The 25,733-nt window shown below is 36.4% G+C and overlaps 1 protein-coding gene across 2 annotated transcripts in view; it reads left to right on the top strand.

Annotated features, from left to right (window-relative positions):
* Window positions 1–16,438, top strand: part of MBTPS2 (membrane bound transcription factor peptidase, site 2) — a 31,553-nt gene extending 15,115 nt beyond the window's left edge. Inside the window, exons 6-12 of one of the 2 annotated variants that reach the window (XR_011098102.1) lie at window positions 1,647–1,765; window positions 2,741–2,921; window positions 5,386–5,480; window positions 7,451–7,646; window positions 7,777–7,841; window positions 13,469–13,544; window positions 14,917–14,979. Coding sequence is in view for 1 of the 2 variants with exons in the window: in XM_068687469.1 (XP_068543570.1) it covers window positions 1,647–1,765; window positions 2,741–2,921; window positions 5,386–5,480; window positions 7,451–7,646; window positions 13,469–13,544; window positions 14,917–15,139 (890 nt within the window). In the remaining variant the exon portion in view is untranslated. Of the gene's footprint in view, window positions 1–1,646; window positions 1,766–2,740; window positions 2,922–5,385; window positions 5,481–7,450; window positions 7,647–7,776; window positions 7,842–13,468; window positions 13,545–14,916 lie in introns of both variants that reach the window. The other variant, XM_068687469.1, reaches the window with a different exon arrangement.
* Window positions 16,439–25,733: the final 9,295 nt, after the last annotated feature.

Genomic DNA, 25,733 nt, shown 5'->3' with positions numbered 1-25,733 from the left:
GCTAAAGATTTTCGAAGCATATTTTGAGGTGTTTTAAGGGCTGTGTGAAGTGTGCCTTTTTAAATATAAAGAATTAAGTTTCCAAGGATGAGGCTGTTCTAGCAAAATGAAATGGATGGTATACTCATCAGTGTGCCTCAATAGGTATTCTCATGTCAAGGCTGTTTATTTTCCTAGGGATCACCTGGGATGAATTTCAAGCCTTTCTATTTTAGATTTTCCTGCTGTATTCCACACAGCAAATTGTGCAGATTATTGTATTAAGGCCCATGTTTTCCTAGCTATTGGAATGCATTTTTGTCACCCTCCAGCAGTTCCATCACCTCTTTTGTATTTATTTATTTTTTTCCCTCCAGCTTACGCTCTCTAGTGGCTGCAATGTTGCAAGGCAATTTTGTTTCTGTCTTAGATTTTTATACTTTGTTAAGCTGGAAAAAAATAAAGTTTATTTATAAGTTAAAAAGGTTCAAACACCTAAGTTCAAATATTTACTTAATACTTGTGTTGTGTTTGTGTGCGTATGCATGCATTTGTGTGAGATAAAATTTTTCGGCATTCAATTTTCTTTATCTATCTAATTATCTTTCAGTGAGATACGATTAAAAACTTACAGAAAGAGAAATCACTTTAAGGAGTATCTATTAGTGGAAACAGCAACAAACTCTTATTTAAAGCACTCCAAAAATGTTTCTCATTTCTACAGCATCAGAAATGTAAAAGACTGGGTGGCATATAAAGATAAGCAGAGGAAATAAGAGTCTGTCATGGGTTATGACTGCTGTATTATATACAGTGCAAGAAAGATAGGCTTAATATGTTTTTAAATACATTTATTTCAGTTCCTGTCCTGTAAGTGTACTGTAAATATAGAATTGAATCAAACCATCTTAACAAGGTGAAGCATTGTGAGAAGGAAATAAGGAGTCTTGGACACTGAAAAGTTTTCCTTCATAGGTCATAGAAAACGTTTGTCCAAGAGCACAGAAGGAATGAAAAAAATTGTATAGTACTAGATGTTGAAGGAAAGCAAGCCTGCCTTATGACAGAGGTTTGTTTCATCCTGTGGAGAACAGCATACTGTAAAGATTGCCATTAGAAATACATTGGCAAAAATAATGTTAGGAATTGCTGATTGGTGAACTTAGTTTCATGGTGTGGTTTTCCTGATTATCTTGTAAAAGAAGCCATTTTTCAAATAATTTTCTAATCTTGTTTGGCATATATACAAGTAATTATTGATACAACAGGAATAACGATGAAAAAGTATTGAATGTCAACTAAAGTTTAAGCTTCTTGCTGACAAACAGAAAAAAAGCGTTCATATACAAGCCCGTTTATTAAGATTCTTCAATTCGACAGTTTGTTGTGGTAGAAGGTGACAAGTAATACATTTTCTTTCCACTAGTTTTTTAATATTTATGGTTCTTGACAATTGTGTGGATAGAAGCTGTAGCTTAAAATTGATTAAAATTGACTCATATTTTCTTCAGGGTGCTCTGCCATGAATTAATTTTTCATCCATTCTTATAGTAATTATTTCAGAAAACTTAATTAGAAGTTAACTGTAAAATCCTGTATTTCAAAAAATACCTTTTTATTATTAATATTAATGTTTTATTTAGAAACCTTTTTCCTTTTATTTTTAGGAGTGTGGCATAATTTTGTTCTTGGTGTTGCAAGTTTCATGGTTTTGTTTCTGCTGCCAGCCATTCTTTTCCCTTTCTATTACACGGGTGTTGGGGCACTTGTCACTGAGGTAACAGAGGTAAGAAAAGTTCTTTACTTATTTCATATTATATGGTTTGTGATTTGAAATGTACGTGAGTCTCTTATTTTCACAATTAAATTTGGTTGGTGCAGCACTCTTCAAAATCTAATATATTGCGCTTTTTGTCTGCTTGAAAGTTGCCTTCTCAATCGCATGTTTTTTAGTGTTAGTAAATGAATGGACATGGCATGAATAATTACGCAGTACTAAGCATAGTATAATACTATTTAGATATTTGAGATAACTTTGCAGGCTTATTTCTGTGGGGTTGTTTCATTTGTTTGTTTTTGATTTTATTTGATTTGTTTAGTGCTGGCACCAGGTAAATCTACTCAAATGTGCCTTATGACTAGCTTATTGCTATCTGTTTTTAATGTTAAAGATTATTTTTATTTTCATGCATCTTTGATCAGCTGGAAGCAAAGCAGAAGTAGACTGAGTTTCTGGAAAGGACTGATTTTTTTCCGACTTAATCAAATACGGAACTGTTGAAGAAGAGCAGAGCTGAAAGGTCTCAGTCTTTCTTCGGTTTAAAATCAAACTGTTATAACTCAGGAAAAGAATGACATTTACTGGGCTTTGTACTTATGACAGTATAGGTACACCCTGCTTTGTTGGAACGTTTAGGGTACTAATTCATGTTTCTTCAATTTGAAATGATAGGAGAAAACACATTAACTTGTATGAAAATAATTGCTCAGATTTGACGAGATCCCTTGAAAACACTTGGAAACTTGCCCTTTTTTTCCCTTTATGCACTAAATAAATTATTCTTCATGGAGTATGTTGTTTTTGTGATACTCTGATCATCAGTGAAAATAATCAGTTCTAGTGGAGCCTAAATTTTTCTGTTTCTCTGAAAATAATGTCCTAACCTAAACATTTCATGGATGTTCAGCATCCATTCAACTGTAAGCAGATTCTTATAGTTTCAACTATAGCAACATGACTGACCTCAGTGTTTCTTCTCAGGATTCTCCTGCCAATGGACCAAGAGGTCTCTTTGTGGGGGATATTGTCACTAATCTACAGGACTGCCCAATCTATACTGTAGAAGACTGGAATTCGTGTCTGGGAGATATTTCACAGAAGTCACAGATTGGCTACTGTATAAATACAGCCACCCTACAACAATTAAGCTTTCCAGCTAGAGGTATGATTTTAGTTGTTCTCTTTGTTATTTGTTATAATTTTATCACATCTTACAGACTACTTTGGATTTAGGATTTGTTAGTGGGGACAGACTTCCCATTAAGTTGAGTCTGCAGTCTTCTCTTAAGTAGTGACCAATATGCCATTCCTTATTTATGAAATAAAAGGCAGGGAAGGGATGGATAGAAGAAGTTCTCTTGTCTTCCAGTCATCCTATACAAATATTCTGTATGATCTGAATAATGGAACTTGCCTCTTTTGAGTATTGTATAACTTGGTTATTAGCAGTAATACAGTTATCTTCTCTATTTTTAGTTCAGTTCCACAGATCAAGTCAGTGATCTTCTGCAGCTGTAAATTCACACATCACCTTACTGCTTTGATTAGTGTGACATTACAAATTGTGTGGCTTAACTCAATGATGTGCTTTATTATGGCCACTTCTTGTGATGTTTCTCACTAAAGAGATTTTATGTTTCATTTGCTTCTTCAACTTCACAATGTCTTTGCCAGTTAACTTAGCTTTGTCTGGACCTCACATATTGCTTCTAGAAATCAGTCAGTTTCCTTCTGTTTTCATTTATACATTAGAGTGCTGTTGTTGTAACAACTTACCCCTGAGAAACAACAAAAAAAAAGTGAACAAAGCTATAACAATAAACAAAAATTAAATAGAAAAAAAAATGAACAGTCAAGTTAAATTGGCTGAATGTCTTGCAACATGCCCTACAGCTCTCCAGAGTTTGGTTCATGCAAGCATCCATGGAGACTGAATTCCAAAACAAAGGGACTGCAGCTGAGCAAAACCTATATGATTCTTGGAGCTTGAAAATTGACAATGCAGTTTTTTCCATCATACTGGGACAGATGGGTCAGGCAGCTCAAATACCTATATTTTTGATGCATTATAATTGTCATGTGAGACTGAAAAGGTAGTATTTTGATTTTTTTTTAATATGTAAGGAAAGTAATCTTATAGCTGGAACTAAGATAAATACTTAAACTGGAAGCTAGTGGAGTATGGGTAAGAGCCTTTTAGATATTTAAGAGTTTGGATAATCCTTCTGAAAATGAGGGCAACTCTGGAAATGTTTACAGCAGGGCTGGGATGGCAAGTAAGAACCTATTCTTAGATGCCATAGCTATATATTCTGAGATTCTGCTGTTCTCTGATATGTAATTTCAGAGTCATAGGTAATAAAACTTCAGATTCTGCAACTGAACCGGTCCTATTTAGATTGGAATACCAGGGACTTAGTACGGGAGACTTAATGTTTCATCCAAGCTTGGTTTGCTGTATTGTGTTAGCAGCCCATTGTCCCACTGCTGCATTCTAATCAGACCAGTCTGCCTGCATTTTCAGAGCCATAAGCCTCCAGCAGTGAGAAATATTCCTCTGAAATTAAATGACTCTTTTCAGTCTCTAGCAGCTGTTATTTGTCAAAATCTTGACAGTTCACAACTGACATAAATGCAGAGTATCAATAAAAATATATATAGCAAATGGACCTTATCTACTTGACAATAAAATAAATGGAGAATAAAATATTTGAGTATGAAGCTAGACAAAAAAAAAGAAAACAATGCCCCGGGGATCTTCTTGAAATTAAAAAAAAAAAAAAAGTTTTCAGTGCAGCTCATAAGGGAACTAATTTCATGGTCATTCACTATTCAAAAATATATGTTGGCTGCTTTAGGGTACTTGAAGGAAGGATTATATGGCACAGTGCTTACACCTGTAAGCCCCAGGCATAAAGCTCCATGTTAGTGGACTGCAGTTTATGCAGTGATAAATCAGCAACCAATATGTCAAGCATGATCTAACGGAGGAAGGTACTACAATATTGCCATGACACAGATTCTTACAGTGACTGTTCTTTTGAATTGTCCTTTTGTTTGTTTGTTTTAAAAAGCTGTTGCTGTAGTTAGTATTAACTAACAGTATCCATAGAAGGATTCTGCACCACACTACTTAACTGGGTTTTAAAACATCATTTATTCACTGCTGCAGCTTCCAGTGCTTGGAAATCTTTCAAAAACTGAATCTTGTAAAGGCTTTTGTGTTTTAAAGAGGACATCTTCAGTCTTAGTTATCTCAATAGTCAGCCAGTGAAGTCAGTACAACAGTAAATTTCTATGCTAGCGCTTAATGCAAGTTGGAGGCAACAGCAATTATTATTATTTTTTTTTTTTTGTAATTCATAATGCTCATAACATGGAAGTAATAGATCTGCCAGATCTCAAGGAGATTGTAAAGATGAAAAAATCAGCATGTGACATGCTTGAAATCTGTGTTCTTAAAGTGGTGAAGTTTATTTTTAGTTCTGACTGAACCACAAGTAGAGTCTGTGAATCACTGTAATTCTTGAAAGCTACAGAATGGTTGGTCTCTTTTATTCAGAGACTAATTCAGGAAGTTACTATGCTATAATATCATTCTTTTTATCTATGCCTATGTTCTTTAGTTTATAGAAGACTCGACGGCACAGTTGAATGTTGTAGTAACAACAGCCTCACAGACATTTGCTTTTCATACAGCAATAACTTGGACAGCCATCTGGTAAGTTACTTAAAGTGCTAATGCTGTTTGGTAAATATGAAATTGTTTAAATGAAACTAGAAATATTTACCAACATTTATGCAGCATGCTCAAGTGCCTAAGAATATCTACAGTTTGTATTAAAGGTTAGTATGTACATTACTTTTCCCATTTACAGCTTACAAGCCAAAATATTAGTTATAATTTTTCCCATGATTAGTCAAGGAGTCTCTCGAAGAACCAGAGAAGACTTTATACCCCTCATTCTTTAGGCAGAAAGATACTTTCCTCATCTTCACTATTTGATGCAGAATATCGGTGAGGAAAAAAAAAAAAAAACACTTTTCAGAAGACATTAAAATGGCTTATTTTCCTTATTTCAATCTTTAAAGGTAATGAACACTACAAGCAAAGTAAAGTACTGGATTATCTGTTCAGTTATTTTTTGTGAAGTCAGCAGTGCTGTGCTGCTCACTAGATAAAACTTAAACCATGCAAGACAAGTTCCTAGAGAATGCCTTTTTTTTTTTTTTTTCAGTAAAGCCTCTATTTGATTCCTTTTTCACCACACTGGTTTTCTTTAGCGTGTAGAAACATACAAAGTTACAGAGTAGGATTGTGTGTTACTCTCTTGAAAATATAGAAATGTTTCTTAAAACACATGATCTGTATTGACAGTGATGGAGTATTTTTAATAGTTCTGTTTAGAAGAACAAAGCACAAGTTTGAACTGTGTAAACTTTTCTACACGTGCCAGTTTGTTACTGTTTTAACCTATAGGATAGATACCTAAAGAAATAGAAATGTCTGTTACTACATCTGCTATATTTACAGATTCTCTGTAACAAATAATCCCAACAAAAAACGACCAAAAAAAGCAATATCCAGTTTGTGGTATTTAGTTGCTGAAAACTGAGCACAGACCAGCAGTTCATTTGAAATATGACAGTGGCTGGTAACATCCTGGAGCTCAGCAAGGTTTAATAAACACTGCCCTACTGAGCTTTAACATTCTTAAGCTCATAGCTGGTACTTAGGAACAGCAAAGAAATAAAAGCATCCAGAAGCCTGTGACCTTCAAATGTCCTTGGCATGGCTGTGAGTTTTTGGACAATTATTTTAAATAGTTTATGCAGTGCTACACAGCAATTTTTGAAAATGTGCCCCCTCCCACTAATTAGAATAGAAGATCTTGTATTGAGGTTAATGGAGTGTATGACACCCATGCAGCTATCAGGCAGCATAACTGTCAGGCTAAGAAGCAAGAAGATCCTCTTTTTTCTTTCCTAAGGCAAACAACAGATGAAGAACTTCCCTTGCTTGTGTTTAAGAACAAAATGAAAATTGTCATGGAACTTTTACGAGAGACACGAGGGGGAAAACAATTTCCTGTTCCTTTATGCTGTTCTCTGCTTGGCCTGTGGGGAGCAAGAAAGATCTGGTCTTTCAGCCTGCAGAGAGTGAATAAGTGTTACATAGGTAGGACCTGGGACATAGCACTGCACCAGATGCTGTATTTGTCTAGTTCAAAATGGTCATTTCACAACCACTCAGTCAGTGCAGAGTGGTTGATTGCTTTCCTGAGCGATGAAAGCAATCTGATCTTCAGCCTAATCAATGAAAGCTGAAATTTCTTAAACAGATAAGTCAGTTGTACGTTGATGAAGGCCCTATTTATTAGAAATCACTGACATACATATAGATGCCTTATAACACTTGTTGTGTGTGTCTGTAGCTCTTTAAAAAGTTACCTTTTATTGTGGTACATGCGCTATCTTTTCTACATTCCACTAAAAATTAAATGACAGGTTGAATGTATATCAGGTAGAGGTTCCGTAGGATCTAGAAAAAAATAATCAGATTCCAGCTCCTTGTGGGCTAGTAACGTATCAGTGATCTCTTTGCTTTAAAAAGGAATGAATAGTACTTTTATTTCTGATCTGTTGGAAAATACCTTTACATTTGACAATCTTTTTAAACACCCTTTGCAGTATGCCTGTCTACCAGCACGAAAAGTTATCGAGGCCAGCAAAGTTTGTCGAACCAACATGGACTGCCAGAAGGACTTTGTTCCAAGCTTTTGTGTGACTCCTTCTTTAGAAAATCAAACAAGGTTAATCAGGGTAAAACATCCACCCCATATTGACATGCTGTTTGTAGGACACCCTATGCACCTACAGTACACAGGTTCGTATTACTTATTAAAGCAGTCCAACAAAAAAGTTCTAATATGGTTTACTTTTCCTGGCTGCTTGAACAAGGTCTTGGAGCGCTCATCAGTTAACTTATTTAATGCAGAATCCATTTCTTGTTACAGCCAGTGGAGAGACATGGACTACTCAGGCCTAAAATGAAATGTGCACAGTGCAATGAGTTACAAAGGTAATAGAAACAATATGTGATATGAGATAGTTGTTTATTCAGAAAAATATAAAAGGGCTGTTTCTATAAGAGATACCATTCAGCTTAGTCATGGGAAACAGGCACCTGCATTTTGCTAACACATACACTTCTCGAAATGCTGTTGCAAAATCTCCAGGGCATCTTGCTCCAACGCCTTTCCTGTAGTATTAGCACAACTGCTTAAATCACTCCTAATATCCAAGGACCTATGACAGATTCCCATGACTACTAAACCACAAGTACAATCGCAACGTAGTTTTTTCCAAATTTTTTTTTTTAAATGCCCTAAATTAAATAGCATATAGCAGTTTAGTTCCTTATTTTGAAATGGATTATGGCTTTCCTTTAGACAAAATTTTATCCTTGAGTCAGATATACAAGGAAAAAGTAATTCTTTTGGAGCAAGTACAGGAAGAATTAACAAACTTGTCTTCATGCCTACTTAGTAGCTTGAGTGGCAGGGTGAAAATGAGCTTCAGAAGGGCTTAAAAAAGTATTAAGTGTTAACATACTGTCCCTTTCTGTAAAGAACTTGTCTGTTACTCAGACAACTGTACCTCACAGGGAGAGGTTTTGCTTCAGGCATCCTGAAGTACCTCTTTAGCAAGGCATTATGCTTTTCTGAATTAGCATTGGAATTTAGTACAAAAGAGCTTTAGAAACAGTGATGAAATCTGGTTGTGTAAATCCTCTAGTGTTCTTGCATAAACGTATCTTTTGTTAATCTGCCAATCTTTATCTTTCTGTGCTGGTCTTGTTTTGATACTCCTTGAAAAATCAGGTTATCTATTTGTACTTCTTTGCACCATAAGGCCATTTATAAGTGCAAAACAGGATTTCTTTACTTGTGATTTCTGCCCTTTTGCCATTCAGGAAGAAAAACATTGGTCAACTGTGTGATATTAACACACGGTTCTATATTTGGTGACAACTATTCCATATGCAAGAATAATTTGTAAGAATAGTATTTGTTTCAATACTTGTTTTAAGTTCCTTTTCTCAGCCCTCTAGTTTAACAATACATACTCTAGGTATTCAAGAACAATTGATACTGTTCTCTTTTTCAGTATGTAGGAATTTTAGTCAGTGTTTCCTACTACGTGGTAATTCTGCAAAGCAGTCAGACCTGTCTGTCATTCCTTTAGATATGAGGAAATAACATTATTGGATTTATCTAGAGAGGTAGTTCTAAATTAAGAGATCACTGTGTGAAAATAAATAAATAAAAGCATATATACAGGGATATAATTTTAAAATGATTTACTGTACCCTGGGAACTGCATAACAAATGTGTTAGTTTGAAAGCTAAAAGCTGACTTTATTACAGAATTTGCTGACATGCAACTAATGCTCTCTGTTCCCCTTGGAAAAACACCAGAGCTAAAGTTAGTTACAGGAGCCTGGCCTGGGCAGCAGGTAGTCCAGCTGCACTGTTCCTTGCATTCCAGTGAAACAACTTTGATGTATTTCAGACTTACTTTGCACTGTACAATACTGGTTTGGGGCTAGCAGATTTTTGTTGTTGTTGTTTTTTTTTTTTTTTTTTTTTTCAGATGTGACTATCAGAATGTGGTAACTACAGATATATATATATATTAAAACAGGGAAAATATTTTTTCTCTACTGTGTGAATTTTGAAATACAAATAACTGGAAATAATGCCTTATTCTTTAGCATAGCCTTCCTGCTTGCAGGAAACATTACTTTTTAGAGAAGCGCTACATTTATCATGCAACCTGACAAGGGAGTTGCACGAGTGTGTACTTGCTCTAGTAGTGCCACTTAAGTTATGTCTGAAAAACATTTTGAGTTTATGCATGTATTATTTTCTGCTTAGGCTTGCATTGCTGCCATGGTAGTCCTGGATTATGGAGGAACAGAGATTATTTCATATTTTCATTTGAAGCCAATTTCAGGATACGATATTTAAAATATAGATAGATAGATACACACACATATTAGCTATTTATAAGAAATAGGCTGTGCGGCTAACTGCTTGAGATTCCCTGAATCTGTTAGTCCCTGAAGTAAAATATTATATCAGAAATTATTTTTGTTAATGTGGATTAACATCTATATTTAGCTCTTGTTTTCTGTCTAAAATAACTGTAAAGAATTACACTACTAAATGAAATTACACTGCTGGAGATATGGCTGAAACTGAAGCAGAAGAAATGATTAGGAATGTACATTGTTAAGTATGGACAAATTGATTAATCTTTTTAATTGGCATCCTCTCTGTGAAAAGTCTCCGATGTATTGTAATATAAATTCATACTGTGGGTTTAATTCATGTGGTATTACTCAAGACGTTCAGACTTTTCTCACTACAGGCCTGTTATACTCTAGAAGCTCTCCTTATGTTGGACAGATGATATGTAAGGTTGAAATGGAGTGCCCTGTTATTACTGTTATGCAACTTTGCAGTATTTCTTAGTTATTTTGATTTTTTTTTTGGTTGTCAGTTTTTATTATTATTCCTTCATGCAATTTCTAGTATTGCAAAATCTTGACTTCCCTTCGTGAGTGGTTGAGAAAATCTGGTGACTAACATTCACATTTGGAATTCACACTCTTTGAGGGAAGATCATATCCCTCAATGTTACTGTACCTCCATCACCCATCAGAAGAGGGATCAAAAAGTTGCACGATTTTCTTTGTGAAAAGAGATGGAACTTACCTAGTACAAAACTGGACCAGCATCCTATCTCTGTTTTATCAAAATCTTTCCCAAAAAAGGCACTTTCTAGCTCTGGGGAGTTTGCTGGTCAAGAGTCATAATCTCTGATGAAGGTCTGTCTGGCAGAGTCAGGTTTCTCATTCTTTTAACACTTGTTTCCCGTTATTGTTGAGGACCATAATTCTTTCTATACAAATGTAAAAGATCTGTTTGTTTTCTTCTGGAGACCATACAGAAATATCTCATGCCACACTTTCTTTCTCCTCCGTAGCATATATTGTCTTTTCCTCCATTAAGAGATTTTAAAAATCTTGTTGGTCAACCTAGTCACTAAATCATTTTATCAACCCTTCTGATTAAAATTGTGTCTGATGTGCACTCTTCTTCATATTTGCAAATGCCATCTAGCATTAGCCAACAAAGTAAATGTTAATTCCACGTCAAATAATTATTCACTTTGAGTGGGGAAAACAATGACTGTTTTTTCTCATTCAGCTTCATTGCTGTTCACCTCTTCTCAGCAGTGTCTTTTGAAGACATGTATGAAGAACATTATTTCTATAATCCTTATCCCTCAAAGGGCAGGCTTGCCTCGTGCCATTAGGTTTGATCCATTACAGCCACTAGATTCATTGCCTCATATTTCAGAGTCTAGACAGCATTCCAGCAACTTCCTGAAGAGTTCTGTGGTGCTTTGGAGAGATTGCTTCAGCAGCCAGGTTTGGAGTTTTGATCCAGGTCTGGAGGCTCTTAGGGACAGGTAGTTTGTCGTATCAAAGAGGGAGGGAGATTGGTGAACAATTCTGAATGTAGGCACAGCTTCGGAATGGTGACGTGTTAGTAGCCATTAGGTGTTTGTCAAGAAGCAATCAGGTTTTGCAATTACAATATATTGCAGTGTATGTCTTTTGAAACCTTTGAATACAATGGCTGTCTCAGCCATTTTGCTGTTTTAGCTCATGAACAAGATGTTTGATCAGATGTTCTGATACCAACCTTCAGCTTAATGAGTTGTTTGTCTTGGATATCATTTGACTTCGATGCCTCTGGCTTTCTGAGCTGGATTGTGTCCAGGATTTCTGACTGTATGTTCTTCACTCAGTAGTCCAACAGACTTACTTATTTGCTCTCAGACCTCTAAATTAAAGGTCTTTCTTCAGCTAAGGTAAGAGAGAACATGGTTTTCAAACTATCTTAGTCTTGCTGAGGCACTTCTGGTACTGGGAAGTTCTGTGCTTGTTGCCACACCAAAACCACTCTTATTTTTGGGACCCCTTGCTTTCCAGGTTTCTCCTTCCCACGGTATGCTTACTTGCTGTACTGTTTCACTTTTTTGATTATTCATCACAAGGGCCTCAAAAAACAGAAGTAACGTTAATGCAGCTGAGTGGACCAGTTCTTAGCCTCATGTTCCTTTGGAAGTGTTCTTTCTCCTCTGTTCTGTTGTTCTTCAATTCATTGAACCTGAAGAAATCTGATCTGCTAACAAAGATACATGAAGCAGCAATAATGGTGTGTTACGTATTAATGCTGCAATTTCCAATGTTCTCTTAGCCTATGGTTTTAGAATTTCTGAGCGGGTAGGTTAATCTGTTCCTTTCCCAAGGGATGTTACTGTTAAAGTGGGATTGTAACTCTTCTGCTCAGAACTCTAGTCAATCTGTTCTTTGAACTCTTGCTTTCATGTATCTCTGAGGAAACGGTGTTTCTTATGGATGTATTTTTTTCCTCATGTTAGCAGGGAAAATTCAAACCATTGTGGCTTGCCTCAACTCTGTTCAAAGTTGTTCTTCAGGGACAGAGCGACTACTGCATTTGCTGTTCAAGCTCGTTCTTAAGGTGATTTTCTGATTCTACCTGAAATTACCTGAGCGTCTTTACTCTGGGGATAAGAGTCTACCATGCTCGGAGTGGAGCTTTATGGTAGGAAAGGAGCCTCTCTTTCAGTTATCACAGAACTAAGGGTTTCAAACAGTCCTTGAAGCTGACAGACTCAGACAACCCAGGTAGAGCATCCCTGTAGTAACAGGATGGGAGACCTCAAGCTAACTTAGTTTTCTTTATGGATAAAGTCTCTCATAAACATTTGACATGTGGTCAGCTGAAATTTCATCTATACCTTCGAAGAAGTTACAGTACCAAAGAGTGTTCCAAGGTTGTGTGGAGTTGACAGTTCAGTCTCCCAGTGCAGAAGGAAGGTATTTATTTATACAAAGGGTACTAAGTCTCATCTCCCAGGCTTTTTTGTTGCACTAAGTTACATCTTGGTGTCACCTAAGGTATCATCTGAAGATAAAAGAGGCTGTTTAACTACTGGCTAACTGGTGTTAAGAAGTGTAATGTACTTGCGCATCATTTCCCAGCCTTTGCTTTCTTAGTTACTCTGGTGTTCTCCTCCCTATTTGTCCACTTTCCATGCAACGTGAGCTAAACTTCAGAACATAGTAATCTTCTGTAGGTAGTGCAAGAGAAAAAATTTGGGGCCCTGAGAGAAAGTACACATGTGCACCCACAGTATGAATGTATACATGTGGACAACATATGTTGAAAAAGCCTGGTAACTATAATCTCTTTTTATATGATTTTTTTGGGGAAAGGACTTGAATTACACCATATGGTCTTTATGACTACAGATGTCCAGTTGTCTCTGAAAATATACATCTACATTTACTAAAATCATACTAGTTGTATTTTGCGGTATGATTTTACTATGTTAGCATGTTTAAGAGAGATTTAATGGCTGCACTGTGTCTTTTGAAAACAAGCCAAGCAAAACCATATTTAGATTGGCTATTCATGCTCGAAGAACTGTCATATAAAATGTGTTGTTTTTTTTTTTCTGTAAAATAAAAAACTCAAATTCGTAATATTATATTTCTGCAACAGCTATTGATTTTTTTGTGTTACCTTTATGTTTTCATTTCAGTAAGTCTCAGCAGTTTTGTACCACGACATAACTTTCTAAGCATCGATCTGCCTGTGGTGATAGAGACATTCTGCAAGTATCCTTTGAAGTACGTTTGTTCTTTTAAGACAAGAAGGAGACTGTTTAGAATTTAGTGAGCCAGCAAAATTTCAGTTGGATATCATTTTAGACAGGATGCTCAAAAACATTTCTGTAGAGTTTTGACATCTTTATCCCATCTCTGCATTGATTATTGTCCATGTGCCAAGCCAGGAATGAAATCTCCCACTTCCTTGTGCTTAGCAGGATATTTTTGGTCATCTTTTTTTGACCAAAAAAAAAAAACGCTTTCTTGATGGTGATTTTTAGCAGCTCTGACAAGAAAGTCAAAGTAATCCTGAATTTATGGCAGGACAAATGTTACTGCTAGCTTTGATATGTCAGAGTTTTATTAACACCATTTCTGTGCCATTATGCTGAACTAAATAACACTGTGTGGATGTTCACTTCCATTCTTATTTGCTGTTGTTGTTGTAGTTTGTTTTTGCTTGTTTTGTTTTTGTATGTTTTTATCTTCAACAGAGAACTTGTCCTATTCAAAAGCTAGGATGATAATGCATTTAAATGTGTTTATTAATGAGTGAGATCGTATATATACTTGGTCTCGTATATGGCTAATCTAAGACCTTTAACCTTAGAAACTGATATGTTTATGGGTAGTTAAAATACAGTTAAGTAGATTTGTCCATAAAAGTATAGTAAAGATGCTACCTATAAACTTCCCTTTTCTGGGAACATTCCAAGGTTCACACTGGTCCAGCTTCTTTCTGAATCGTGTCTTTTTGTCCAGCCGGTATAGGATGAAAGTAAGTAGTAATGTTAGCAAGGCTTTACTAGCAATAGAAATGATCTACCTTTGTCTCATTCTCACATGCACATGCATGCACAGAAATGCACTCCAGTTCCTGGCTAACAGGTAAGTAGGAGAAGAGGCCAGATTTCAAATCATATTTTAGCCATGTGCCTACACCAGTAAGGGAGTGTTTGGAAAATATTCCTAATCATTATTGCATACTTAGGTCATAGGTCTAGAATACCTTCTTACTTCAGGTGTGGTGTCAGAGCTGTAACCTTGCTCCAAAACCGTACGAGGCAAGGGAGGAAGATGGGCAGTATTAATTGTGGTTTTGCTGTCTCCTGCTTTTATCTGAGTTATGAAGAGCACAGATTGTTGAAGTATCAAATGCTAGTGCTTTTTTATTACTTTAAAGCAAATGAACCCATAAGGGCAGTTCTGTGGGCATTTATGTTAAGGTTATATTATATATAATTTATAAGAAACAGAATGGCACCTAAAAATAACCCTCATGTTTCTCTCTGCATACTAGAAATAAGAAGTACATTTTATATTAAATTTGGATTTATATTTTCTTGGATTTTATTCTTGATCCTTAACTAATGTCAATCAGATACCTAATTTCACTGTCAGGAGCATTGGCAGTTATCAATGCTGTACCCTGCTTTGCTTTGGATGGCCAATGGATATTAAATTCTTTCCTGGAAGCCACTCTGAGCTCCTTGATTGTAGAAAAACAAAAGAGAGAGCTTGTTGGCTTTTTAATTTTGCTTTCTGGTAGTACACTTTTGGCTGCCAATGTTGCACTGGGACTTTGGATGGTGACAGCACGATAGAGCATTGGTTATCCATCAATTCTCACAGTACACGGAGAGAATGAATCCATTGCCTTTTAAAACTTGTTCGTACAGAGATTGAAATGATTCCCTTAAAATGACACTGAAAGAAAATCACTGGTCGCCGCTGTTGTAACTTAAATCTGTACAACGTTGTGTCTGTCATCATAGGAAGACTAAGAAAAAGCAGTATGAATCTTGTGTACTCTTTAAGCACTGCACTAATTTTAAAGAAGTTGCATTTTAAAGCTTCACAGGAAGAAGCCTAATTTATTAACTTAAATCTCAGAATAAGGGAATTATTTGGCCTCGAACATTTGTAAAGTGGGAGGAAAAATACACTTAGGTTTTATTTTAAATCTGAACAATTAAAAAAAAATCCGTGTGGCCTCTGATCATTTTTCAGTCAGCATAATCTTCATTGTCTTTGTTCTGTATTTTGATCTGATGTTGTAGCAAACTGGACTCTAGGAAGCCCTTAAGTCTCATCTCAAAATGGTGTAAAGCTAAGCAAATGATTACCATGTGTTAACGAGGGGAGACAGGCCATATGGATTAGTGTCTTTTCAGCTGGCCAAAAGACGAAGCATCCTCAGGATGTAGATTGGAAGTGCCAATGTCTGTTGAGAATGAGGTATGTGGGAGGATAACAAAGCCCACGTTTCTTACACATTCTCACACACGGCTGAAGATATTTTCAATATCTCAAGTCAATATTTCAAGTTTCAATATTGAAATATTTCAAGTCAATATTTCTCAGCAATAGTGAGACAATAAATGAAACTTAGTTTCTGAGTGCTGAAAAATGCTGTGCACAGTTATTGCTAAGTGGTAAATGTACTGGTTCATGTACTCAAAAAATAATACTGTATTATACCTGTTTACAGTGAAAAGTGAAGCCTGTTCTGACAGTGTCCATCTTCTGATTCTGTGCATGCAATATGCCCAGTAACTCACTGACATGTCTCTGTCTTTCAAAGGTTTGTTTTCATTATAATTCATAATAATAAGTTCATAGAAGATTTTTTAGTTTATAGAAGATTCATTATAATTGAAGAAGCTTAGTTGAAGCTGGTCTTGTATCAGAATCGTTTAGAGGAAGAATATGATTGTGAATCTAACTATTTTAACATTTGGCTTTGCTTTAATATGGACCTTGTACTTGTTTTTAAAAAAACAATGGAAGAACGACCAGTGTTTTGCTGACTGAAGTATGTCTGACTTATTCTGAGACCCTTTAAGTCTGTAATAGACTCAATATGATTATACACTTTAAAGAAAAAAAAACAAAAACAAAAACTCTGGTTTGGAATCCCGTATAATTGAGTCAGGGAAACTTTGAAAAATACTCTGCAACTTGTAAACTGTATAATGCTCCCACCAGGAGCTGCAGCAGCTCAGAGTTCCTTTAATGAGGTGGCCTTTCCATTCAAGAAGGTAGAAGCTAAGCTAATAGATACAGGCCTGCAAAGAGCCATGAAACTGGTGCTTCATGACTGGGTTGATCGTGACCAGTTCACAATCATCTAAAACAGATTCTCTTGGCAGTAGAGGTAGAAGCCTGGGTAATTTCAACAGCAGGGTTGGGTGCTATTCCTGGTGCTACTGCGTGGATTCCTAACTCCCATGTTTGCATTTGGCCACTGATGCATTACTGTATTTTTGCTCAGGAGCCTTCACACTTACTTAAGATGTATTCTTTTCTCTTAAGATGACACAAACAGTAATGAGAGACGTACTTGCTTGTTTGTTGCTGTGTTAGTTTACTTCTCTCCAGTGCTGTCAGAGGCTCAGCTTTCGGAAGTTCACCTCTGTGGGGTGGCAGGCCTGTGCCTCTGAGTTTCAATCATTTCAACCCAGGCTTCTCAGCACAGATCCTGGTAAGAGAGAGTAGAGTAAATCCTTCAGCTAATCAAGCAGGAATGCATCCCCATGGGGACTATTAAAAAAGTCACAAAGTGCAAGAAAGGAAAAATAAACTAGCAGACTGCCAACAGGCATCTCTTTCTTCAGGAGTCACATGGTATGGTATAGCTCAGCTCATCGTCACTCTTACTAATTTGCAGAAGTTTCAGAGTACCCATTCTGATATGCTATTCTTCCCTCTCTCCTTGGACAGCAGTGACATGAGTGGCCTGGCCTGGTTCTTACTCAAAGCTTGGCTCTGAAGGGATGCTCTAGAAATCTGTTCGCTCACCTAAGTAACTACTTACTAATCTGAGCTCTTCCTTTCCAGGCACCATGCCACTTTCCTCTGCCTCTGCATCTCGTCCAGTTGACGGTGCACAAAATTAATTTGCACTTTAGGAGTTTAAGTGCAAGTTAGTAAGAGAGGTTATTTACTTTTCAAAAAAGCTACTATTTATGTATCAGAGTTGCAGTGCTGTCTTAATCTCTAAAGGAACAACAAATGCATCTAGGATGATTTAAAAAGTGTTCTGTGGAAAACTTTTCAAGTTAGATGCTTTATATATTCATGTTGACTCCAACTGCTTGGGACAATCTGTTTAACATTGTACTCCTCCTGGCAATGGGGAAAAAAAAAATAAGTAACGTACACAAGATACATCTACTATACAGAAGCTGGCAGGTTGTTCCTCGTTATTTAATGTGCTATCAAAACATAATGTTTTACCAAAAGAATTTATTTTACTTCACATAATCACAGAAAGTCATTTACGCTAACTAAAACTTCAATCTGTGTTTGACCTCATAATCAAAACAAGGGTGGAGAAGACACATTGGTCATGGCTTCACCAAAACAGACACGTTAGCACACTGTAAAGACCCTAGATGACATCTGTGGTAGAGGTAGTACAATAAAGATTTAAAAATATTCATGGGTCCATTTCTCCATATACTGGAATTCTACTGAATAAGGGTTTATGTACATATAGGTGCTTTGAATCAAGGCTTTAAGCAAACTGGGATCACTTTGTATGAAGGGTGACCCAGCACATATCTTGGATTACCTATGGGCAACAGGAATAGTTAAGTTGGACCACTCTCTGCAGAAAAAGTTGTTGGTTTCAGTGGTTCCGTTTTATTTTTTATATTTTCCAATTTATATTCTGATAAACAAGTGCTGTTTTTTGCTTACATCCAGTTATTGGGAGTTTTATTGCTGTTTTGTTTTACAGAAGGGCACAGAATGTTTTTTGTGTGGTTTTGATTTTTACTCTGGGATATTTGCGACGTTTCTTCTATTTATATTTTTGTAAAAATTAAAAAGAAATCTTTCCTTAAAAATAAAATATTTTCAATTCTTATTCTAATTAGCCCCTCAGAATATACCTTACTCTTTAATACAGAATCTATCAATGTCATTATAGAGGATAATGACTGAAGTGTAAAACAGAGTGCTCTTAAAAGATTGGATTGATACTACTATATATGTATATACTATGCTTTTTAAATCTGTATCAGATGGAAAAAATAATGTGTAACATTAGGAAGTGTTGTATGCTTTTACTTGATAATTGTCAGAATTCCTTAAGTGTAATCACTTGTTCTGATTTGTTTGTTTTATATTATTTTTATATCAGCAAAGACTTCCACAGCATGTTCTGATAATGCATGATGTGATGTGATAATGGGTAACTTAGCATGTATGATGTTACACGGTCATTGTTAATTTAGGAAATGAAAGCCAGCTTGATTCATTACATGTTAAATGAAAGAGACTTCACTAGAAAAATTGCAGATAACTTCAGACTGACTAATCTGCTAGCTTATGAGTCAGAGTGAAAAAAATCTATTAACTCATCCTTTTGAATTTAGAATGAAACAACCAACTGTACTGACATTTATCAGTGTGATGATTCTGATTTTTTGTGTGTATATACGTACGTATACATCTATATACACACACACAGGTATATATGAGTGTGTGTGCATATACATATATACATACACAGCCACAGCCTATACTGCAGCTTTTTTAGGGATAACTTCTGGCAGTCCTCTATATTCTGCAGTGTTGGCATTTTTCTTTCTCTGTATGAATTCCTTGGCTTTCTCTACATTTTAAAATCGCAGCTGTGTTCTCCTGTAACCGATCTATAGGGATTTCTTATTAGAAGATGTGGAATGGACATAATGTAACCACAGCTGCATGAGTCCTGTTCCGCTGATGTTCAGAATACATTTCCTGCCTTCTGAGAGGCCTCAGCTATAGGCACAGTAAACAAAGATTTCCAGGGCACTTAAAAGAGGTTGACTTCAGAATCTATCAATCTAAATATTGCTGGTTTTGCTAATTTTGCATGGCAACTGGGATGAGTGAGACTGTGTAGAGTATACTGATGAAACTTTCCCATGGCAGCCCAGGTGTTCCAGCTTTCTTGAATACCTTGCTATAAGATAGATTTTTGTTCAATCCAAGTTTCCCAGTAGTTTCCTATACACTTTAGAGGATGACAAAGGGTGCCCTGTAATGAATAGATTTGATTTTTTTTTTTTAATAAATTCTGTTTATCTTCTTTCTATCTGAAAGATCTGCATTTGTATCTGTATATTATTTATGACAAAAGAAATGATAGATGAAGAAGGGGTTGAAAGGGTTATGTAGCCTAGACAGTATTTAATTGTTTTTAGAAGCTGTGATTTTAACTCTGGAAATCCATAGTTCTTTGTAGAATACTTATTGTGTACACTTGCATTCAGATCAGTTCCCACAGCTTTTGTCTTGCGTTATCTTTGTTCTTGTGACCTTGTGAGTAAGGAAGCTCAATCTAACTCAGGTAAGATGTAGTATTAGAAGTTTTTATACCCTTTTTATCCTGAACTGCATGTAATGCTACATACAAATGTTGTTTAATGTAGCTGTATGTACCTGTGGTACATGTGCTGTATCAATGAAGCATGTGTGGAGCATTGTACTAGGGACTGCCAGCAAACAGAAGCTCTGGGAGTCCTTCTTGTTCCTTGGATTCATCCACTATGATCATTTGAAGAGCAGATGGCAAGGACTAAGGGAGTGAAGAACCTCAGTTTATGGCAGCTTTATGAAACCTTCATACTGCTGACCTAGTGTGAAAAGATAGGGACAAAGAGCAGGATATGACACTGCAATTCCAGACATTCCATTTACATCAGCATGAAATGTGAAAAGAACTTGTAATTAACTTTTCAGAGCATGCAGATACATTTTCCAGCCCTTTGCTGAATCATTCAGGGAGATGCTCAAAGGTTTTTTTCTTTTTTTTTTTTTTTTTTTAACTTTGTTGTTCCACTGATGAATGTGTACTGAACAAGTGGTTGGGGTAGTTGTAGTTTACATATTAAAAAGGACTTGGATATTTCTCACTTGTAGGTGTTTATCCTGAATTTGTTTTGTGGCATACCATAACTGGCCTTCACTTAGTAGTTTGAAAGTTCAAAGTCTATTTCCAAACCATCGTAGGAGAAATCTGATTTTGTCCTTCCCCAGTTGGAATATTGTTAGTATTTTAATTCCTCTTTTCCTTATATAATTTAATGTTTAGATTTTATTTGCTTGGATAATCTTATCTGAAGCCTGTCAATAGATTATGTATTGTTTTGAAATTCTTTTTTTTTTCCCCTCTACGTAGCCTTATTTTTCACACTGACTCACAGCTGTGGAATGTTAGATTTCTAGACCGTTTGTTCCCACTATGTATTGTTCACGATCATGTTTTTTAAAAAAGAAAAAAGGGGGGGGGGAAGAAAGCTTCATTTTGAAAATGTCAGTTAACAAATATATGGAACGCTTTGAATAATGTATTGTGTTTTTGTTGTGCTCTTTTTCTCTATTTAATCAACCAAACAATAAGAATTGTTTTCTATGTATGATAAGTATATCCTGCAAATAAATTCATTGTTTGATTGTTCATGTGTTTAAATCTGTTTTTAAAAATAAGGTAAAATGACATAATCCTGTGTTTATAGCAATTACTATATTCCATCTCGTTTTCTCACACTCCTCATATGTAATTTATATCATCTATCTAGGTGCCTACAAGCTTACCACTACCTTTTTTATTATCTGACCACCTCCTAAAATTAATAATAACTGTCAAATTGCTTTCTCTTATTTACCAGCTTATCACAGTAATTGTTTGATTTATAATAGAAGTACATCCAGACAGACACCTACATGCTGTTCCTGAGCAAAGTAGAAGTCAAAGTAGTCACTGTAATGTGACAAAGGTACATAGTGACTGCCTTACAGGAGCACAACCTTCTTGGAGTATCTCATGTGTGAATCTCTTTTGGCATTGTGGACTTTTTTGGCATATTTTGCAGTGAAATATTTGCCATGGGATTCCACAGACAAGGTAAGTGAAACCACTTCTCCAGGTGTTAAGTTCCTCCTATGGGAGGAACTTAAAGTTTGGATTATTGAATGACATTAAAATGATGCTGCGTGTTACAACCTTTGATGTGTGTGTACAGGCCAGCACAAAGCTGGGCATATATTCTAGGTAGTTCTAAACAATTTTCCTTAGGTATCTAGATGCAATTTGTGGCTGTTAGTATGGTGTAACCAGACTGTTTAGCCTCATTTGAGAATGAGGCTTTATTGCTACGTTTCTTGAGCAAACTCATCTAAAGTTATCCAGGTTATTTGCACTGAGAACTAAATTGTCCTTTGTTGCTTATTGGACAAGCTGTTACTTTATACCAGCAGAGCTGTTTCAGCAAGCATGGCTTTGTTTCCAGATAAAAGATTACTGTGAGAAGTAGGCACAAAGCACAGACCACAGACAAATTGGGAGAATTTCCCAGGTAGGTCTGCATGCATGCATTCTTCTGAATCCTTGCATGAGGAGATGGCTTTCATATTTTTCTTGCCCGTGTTAAAGGTAGAGACAATAGTTTATTTATTTATTTTCATTAAGCTTCTAAGAGGGTCCTGAAATTTTTCAGTTGATTTGGAAAATGTTATCCCTTATTCTAATTATGTATGTTCTGTAGTCTAGACTAAAAAAGTCAGTAATGTGCTCATGTTGTCATGAGGAATTATGACTTAATCACTCATATAATTTAAGGGTAACATTTAAAAAGGTAGACTGTATTAATGTGTCTCATTGCTGGCTTTGCTTTGCTGAGCATGCCAGTTTGAATTACCAAACAGAAACATTCCTAAACATCTTTATTAGGTTTGTATGCAGCGAACTCATTTATATCTTAAGATTTTTGTGACCGTTTGATTTGAACTACGCAACGAAGTGGTGCAATTTAAGATTTCATTCTAATTTTATGGTAAACTAAGGATCTACAATATTCATGAAGCATAAGCAGCAGAGTCACTCAGGCCTCTAATAATTTCTTTGTCTCTCTTTCAACTCAAACAGATGTGGGTCTGGTGCTTACTTTGATACTTTTAAGGCAGCAGTGTTGTTGAAATACAGTTGGATGTACCTACAAATTATGCAACTCATTTTCTGTATTTCTGATTAATTATTGGCATCTGCCTTTTTTTCTTGTTGTTTGCAAATGTAGTGGTGGCTGAGTACCATCTAACCACCACTTCTGGCATTCTTGAAAATATATGGTTGTACATCCTTTTTCATTTCCCCTGAAAGGAATCCTTTAAACAATAAAGGAAGACTTCTCATTTATTTTGTCACCCTTTTTACTTGCTATTATATTGGGAAAGTAAGTCTCTGTCTTTGTCCATTTCGTAGCTCTGTGAGGATCTCTGTTAAAATATTACCTGACTATTTATTAAGCATAAATTCCTCTAAACCTTCTGCATTTGCTGCAGTTACCCACACAGGCATCTAATGTGGTATGAGATATCCTAAGGTGTCCTTAGGTTAGTAATTTGACTTGGAACAATGTTTAAGTTTTGAAACACATCCCCCGCTTGTCTCCATTTGCCTTATGTTGGTTTAGGTCTTAGGGCTTCTGAAACCTACCCATGGGGCTGGCAGATGAGGCTCTGCTGGAGATCAAAGACATTCTGGACCAGCAGCTGGATACTAGGATACTAGGAGGGACTACCTGAGGGCATTTCCTATCATGCCAGATACTTACATGTGGGCAACAAATCAACTCTTACTCTACCCTAGAATTTCTTTTTGTCTCATGAATTAAAGTGGAATATAGGGCTTTTGGGGTGAATTTTATTCAGCATAAAAGTACATCCAAGCTTTCTGGTTTCTCACAGAATAACTCTATAAAAGTTATGGCAGCAGGTAACACACACTCTCTTCCTGGTCTGGACCTTAGGACTGGAAGCAGCAGAAATGAATACAAGTACTGCAATGAGTACTACATCAAAAAAAAAAAAAAAAAAAGAGGGTTTATTTCAAAAGAAATACCATATTTCTCCAGGTGTGGAGTGATGGTAGCAGAAGTGCACAGATTTATGGGAGGCAATGGAGAGATGGAGAGGCACCAGGTGGAGACAAGGCTGCCCAAGGGGGAATATGATGATCCAAGTGCCACAGTGGTGCACCTGGCTTCTTTTTCTCCCTTGCAGATCCAAAGAGGTGGAGATTCAGTTAGGAATGGGATAAAATTGGGGAACAGGTGTAGCAGAGAGAGGTTGTTCATTTACAGAATCCGGTTCAGAAAGAGCACATATAGAGCATGGTATCAAGCATTTTTAGAGCTAAACTGCAAATAACACTGACAAACTTCCATTGCTGATAGTTACTCTACACAAAATAAGATCAGAGACAGAATGAAAGTCTGTAATTTCATACGGCAGTTCAGGGCATTTATATTGGCAAGACAGTGCCCTGCTTCAGGACCAGGCCTGATCACACTTCCAGTAGCTTGTGTGTAAAGTCAGAACTTTTCTTTTGTTTCCCCATTCCTTCTCCTATATGACTTGACCTCACAGATGCAGTTACTAAGAAAAAATAATCCACTTTTATAATGTTTTGCCCATTGGCTTTGTTTCCATTCCTGCAGCTATTTGAATAGCTAGCATAAACACGGCCAAACCACCTGTATCTCTATCACTGCTGCAAAATCAGCAAAGTCAGATTGTGAACATGCATTGCAAACCACACATTCCTCAGTACTTACCTCTTTTATTACCAACAAACTTTTTTTTTTTTTTTACGACGACCATTTACTGTTCTTCATTAGATGTCTGAGTTTATTCCCTCTAAATGTTCTGTGGGGCATTTATTATGCTCAATGCTGTTTAAGGTAGAAACACACAAAACAGAATAAAACACGTATACTATGCTCTTTGGAAGTACACAAAATTCTCCATTTCATTTACTGGAGTGATATGGATGAGTTAGGCATATATCTTCAGCATTTATCTTCAAACTAGAGAGAGTACTTCAGTAGTTAACCTAACTGGCCTCTGCAGACCACTTTAACTACAATTAAATGCAACTGAGGCAGAAGTTAAAATATCACTGAAATAGTTGTGAACGCTTTGGCATATTACCAACCAGTATTTTTTCATAGATGTGCAGAAGCCCATTGTTAACTTGAGACTTCACCTAACTAGGAACTGCACAATCTTTTTAACTTCCATCTTATATCTTGACATGAAAATACCAAAAGCAGTTCTGAAGAAAACATCTCAGCTTTCACTTACAGGGTTACTTAGAAGGAGGTTACTTTTAGTATGTGCAAATGTTTGTTTTTTTTTTTTTTTTTTAAAAAGTGATAGTAAATGCGATAAATTACTCTGTTTGCATATATGTGATTCTTTCAGTTCCTCTCCTGTACTCCATCCTAAGTCAAATGCCAGTTCAATGCAAGTTATTTGCATGAGCTTTTATAGCTGTGCAGTGTAGTTGAAGACATTAATGCTGCAGCCACATTGGGAGTCCAGGTTTGGTGAGCTTCGTTCATCATAGGTACAGGGGAAAAAAGCCAGAAAGTTAATATAGCTCATTAAGAAGGGAAAATCATGAAACCAAATTTGTTATATAATGAGGTAAAATAGCAAGAAACGAATCCAGGAAACGAGTGATCATAAGGGTTTTTTAAATGATTTTTATTATTAATTGCAAACTAATAAGCAAATAATGAAAATTTGTCCTGTAAATGAAGGTCTACTTCTAGATCAAAAGGGTGCTTTGAAATGCAAAACAAATCTCTTCTGCCATAGATTTCCATATACAAACAGATGTTAATTTGATAAGCATTCAGTTAACTTTTGCTGACCTGAACTTATCATCAGCTTAGATAAAAATAATGATTGTTGGTGGCCTTAGAAAGCTGTGAAATAGATAGGCTGTAGCCGCAGGGAAGAAAACTGAAATGGCTTCATCATATCGACAAATAAGAACTTGCAGTGAAGAGAAGTGGTTCAGCAGCTATGTGTGGGCCTAGGGCTTGAAAGCCTCCAGCTGGGCAGTCTGCTGTGCTGCACAAACGCTGTGTGACCTTGAAGGTCTCTTCCAACCTTAATGATTCCATGGTTCTATGGTTCTATGACCTGGAACAGAGGGAGGTAGAAAAGAGAGAGGTAAGCCAGTGGAGCTCACTAGGCCCTACGGTGAGGACCTTGCTTGCCCTGAGGTGGAACCCTCGTGCTGAGGCTAGGGGTTGAGGGTGAAGCAGGAGGCACTTCTTGACTGCACTGGTGAGGGAGAGGTGGTGGAGTCCCCATCCTTGGAGATGGCTGCCCTGGGCAGTCTGCTTTGGG

The sequence above is a fragment of the Anas acuta genome, chromosome 1 (assembly GCF_963932015.1).
Source record: "Anas acuta chromosome 1, bAnaAcu1.1, whole genome shotgun sequence".
Taxonomy (NCBI): Eukaryota; Metazoa; Chordata; class Aves; order Anseriformes; family Anatidae; genus Anas; species Anas acuta.
The sequence above is the reverse complement of the archived record's forward strand: the minus strand, read 5'-3'. Positions and strand labels throughout refer to the sequence as shown.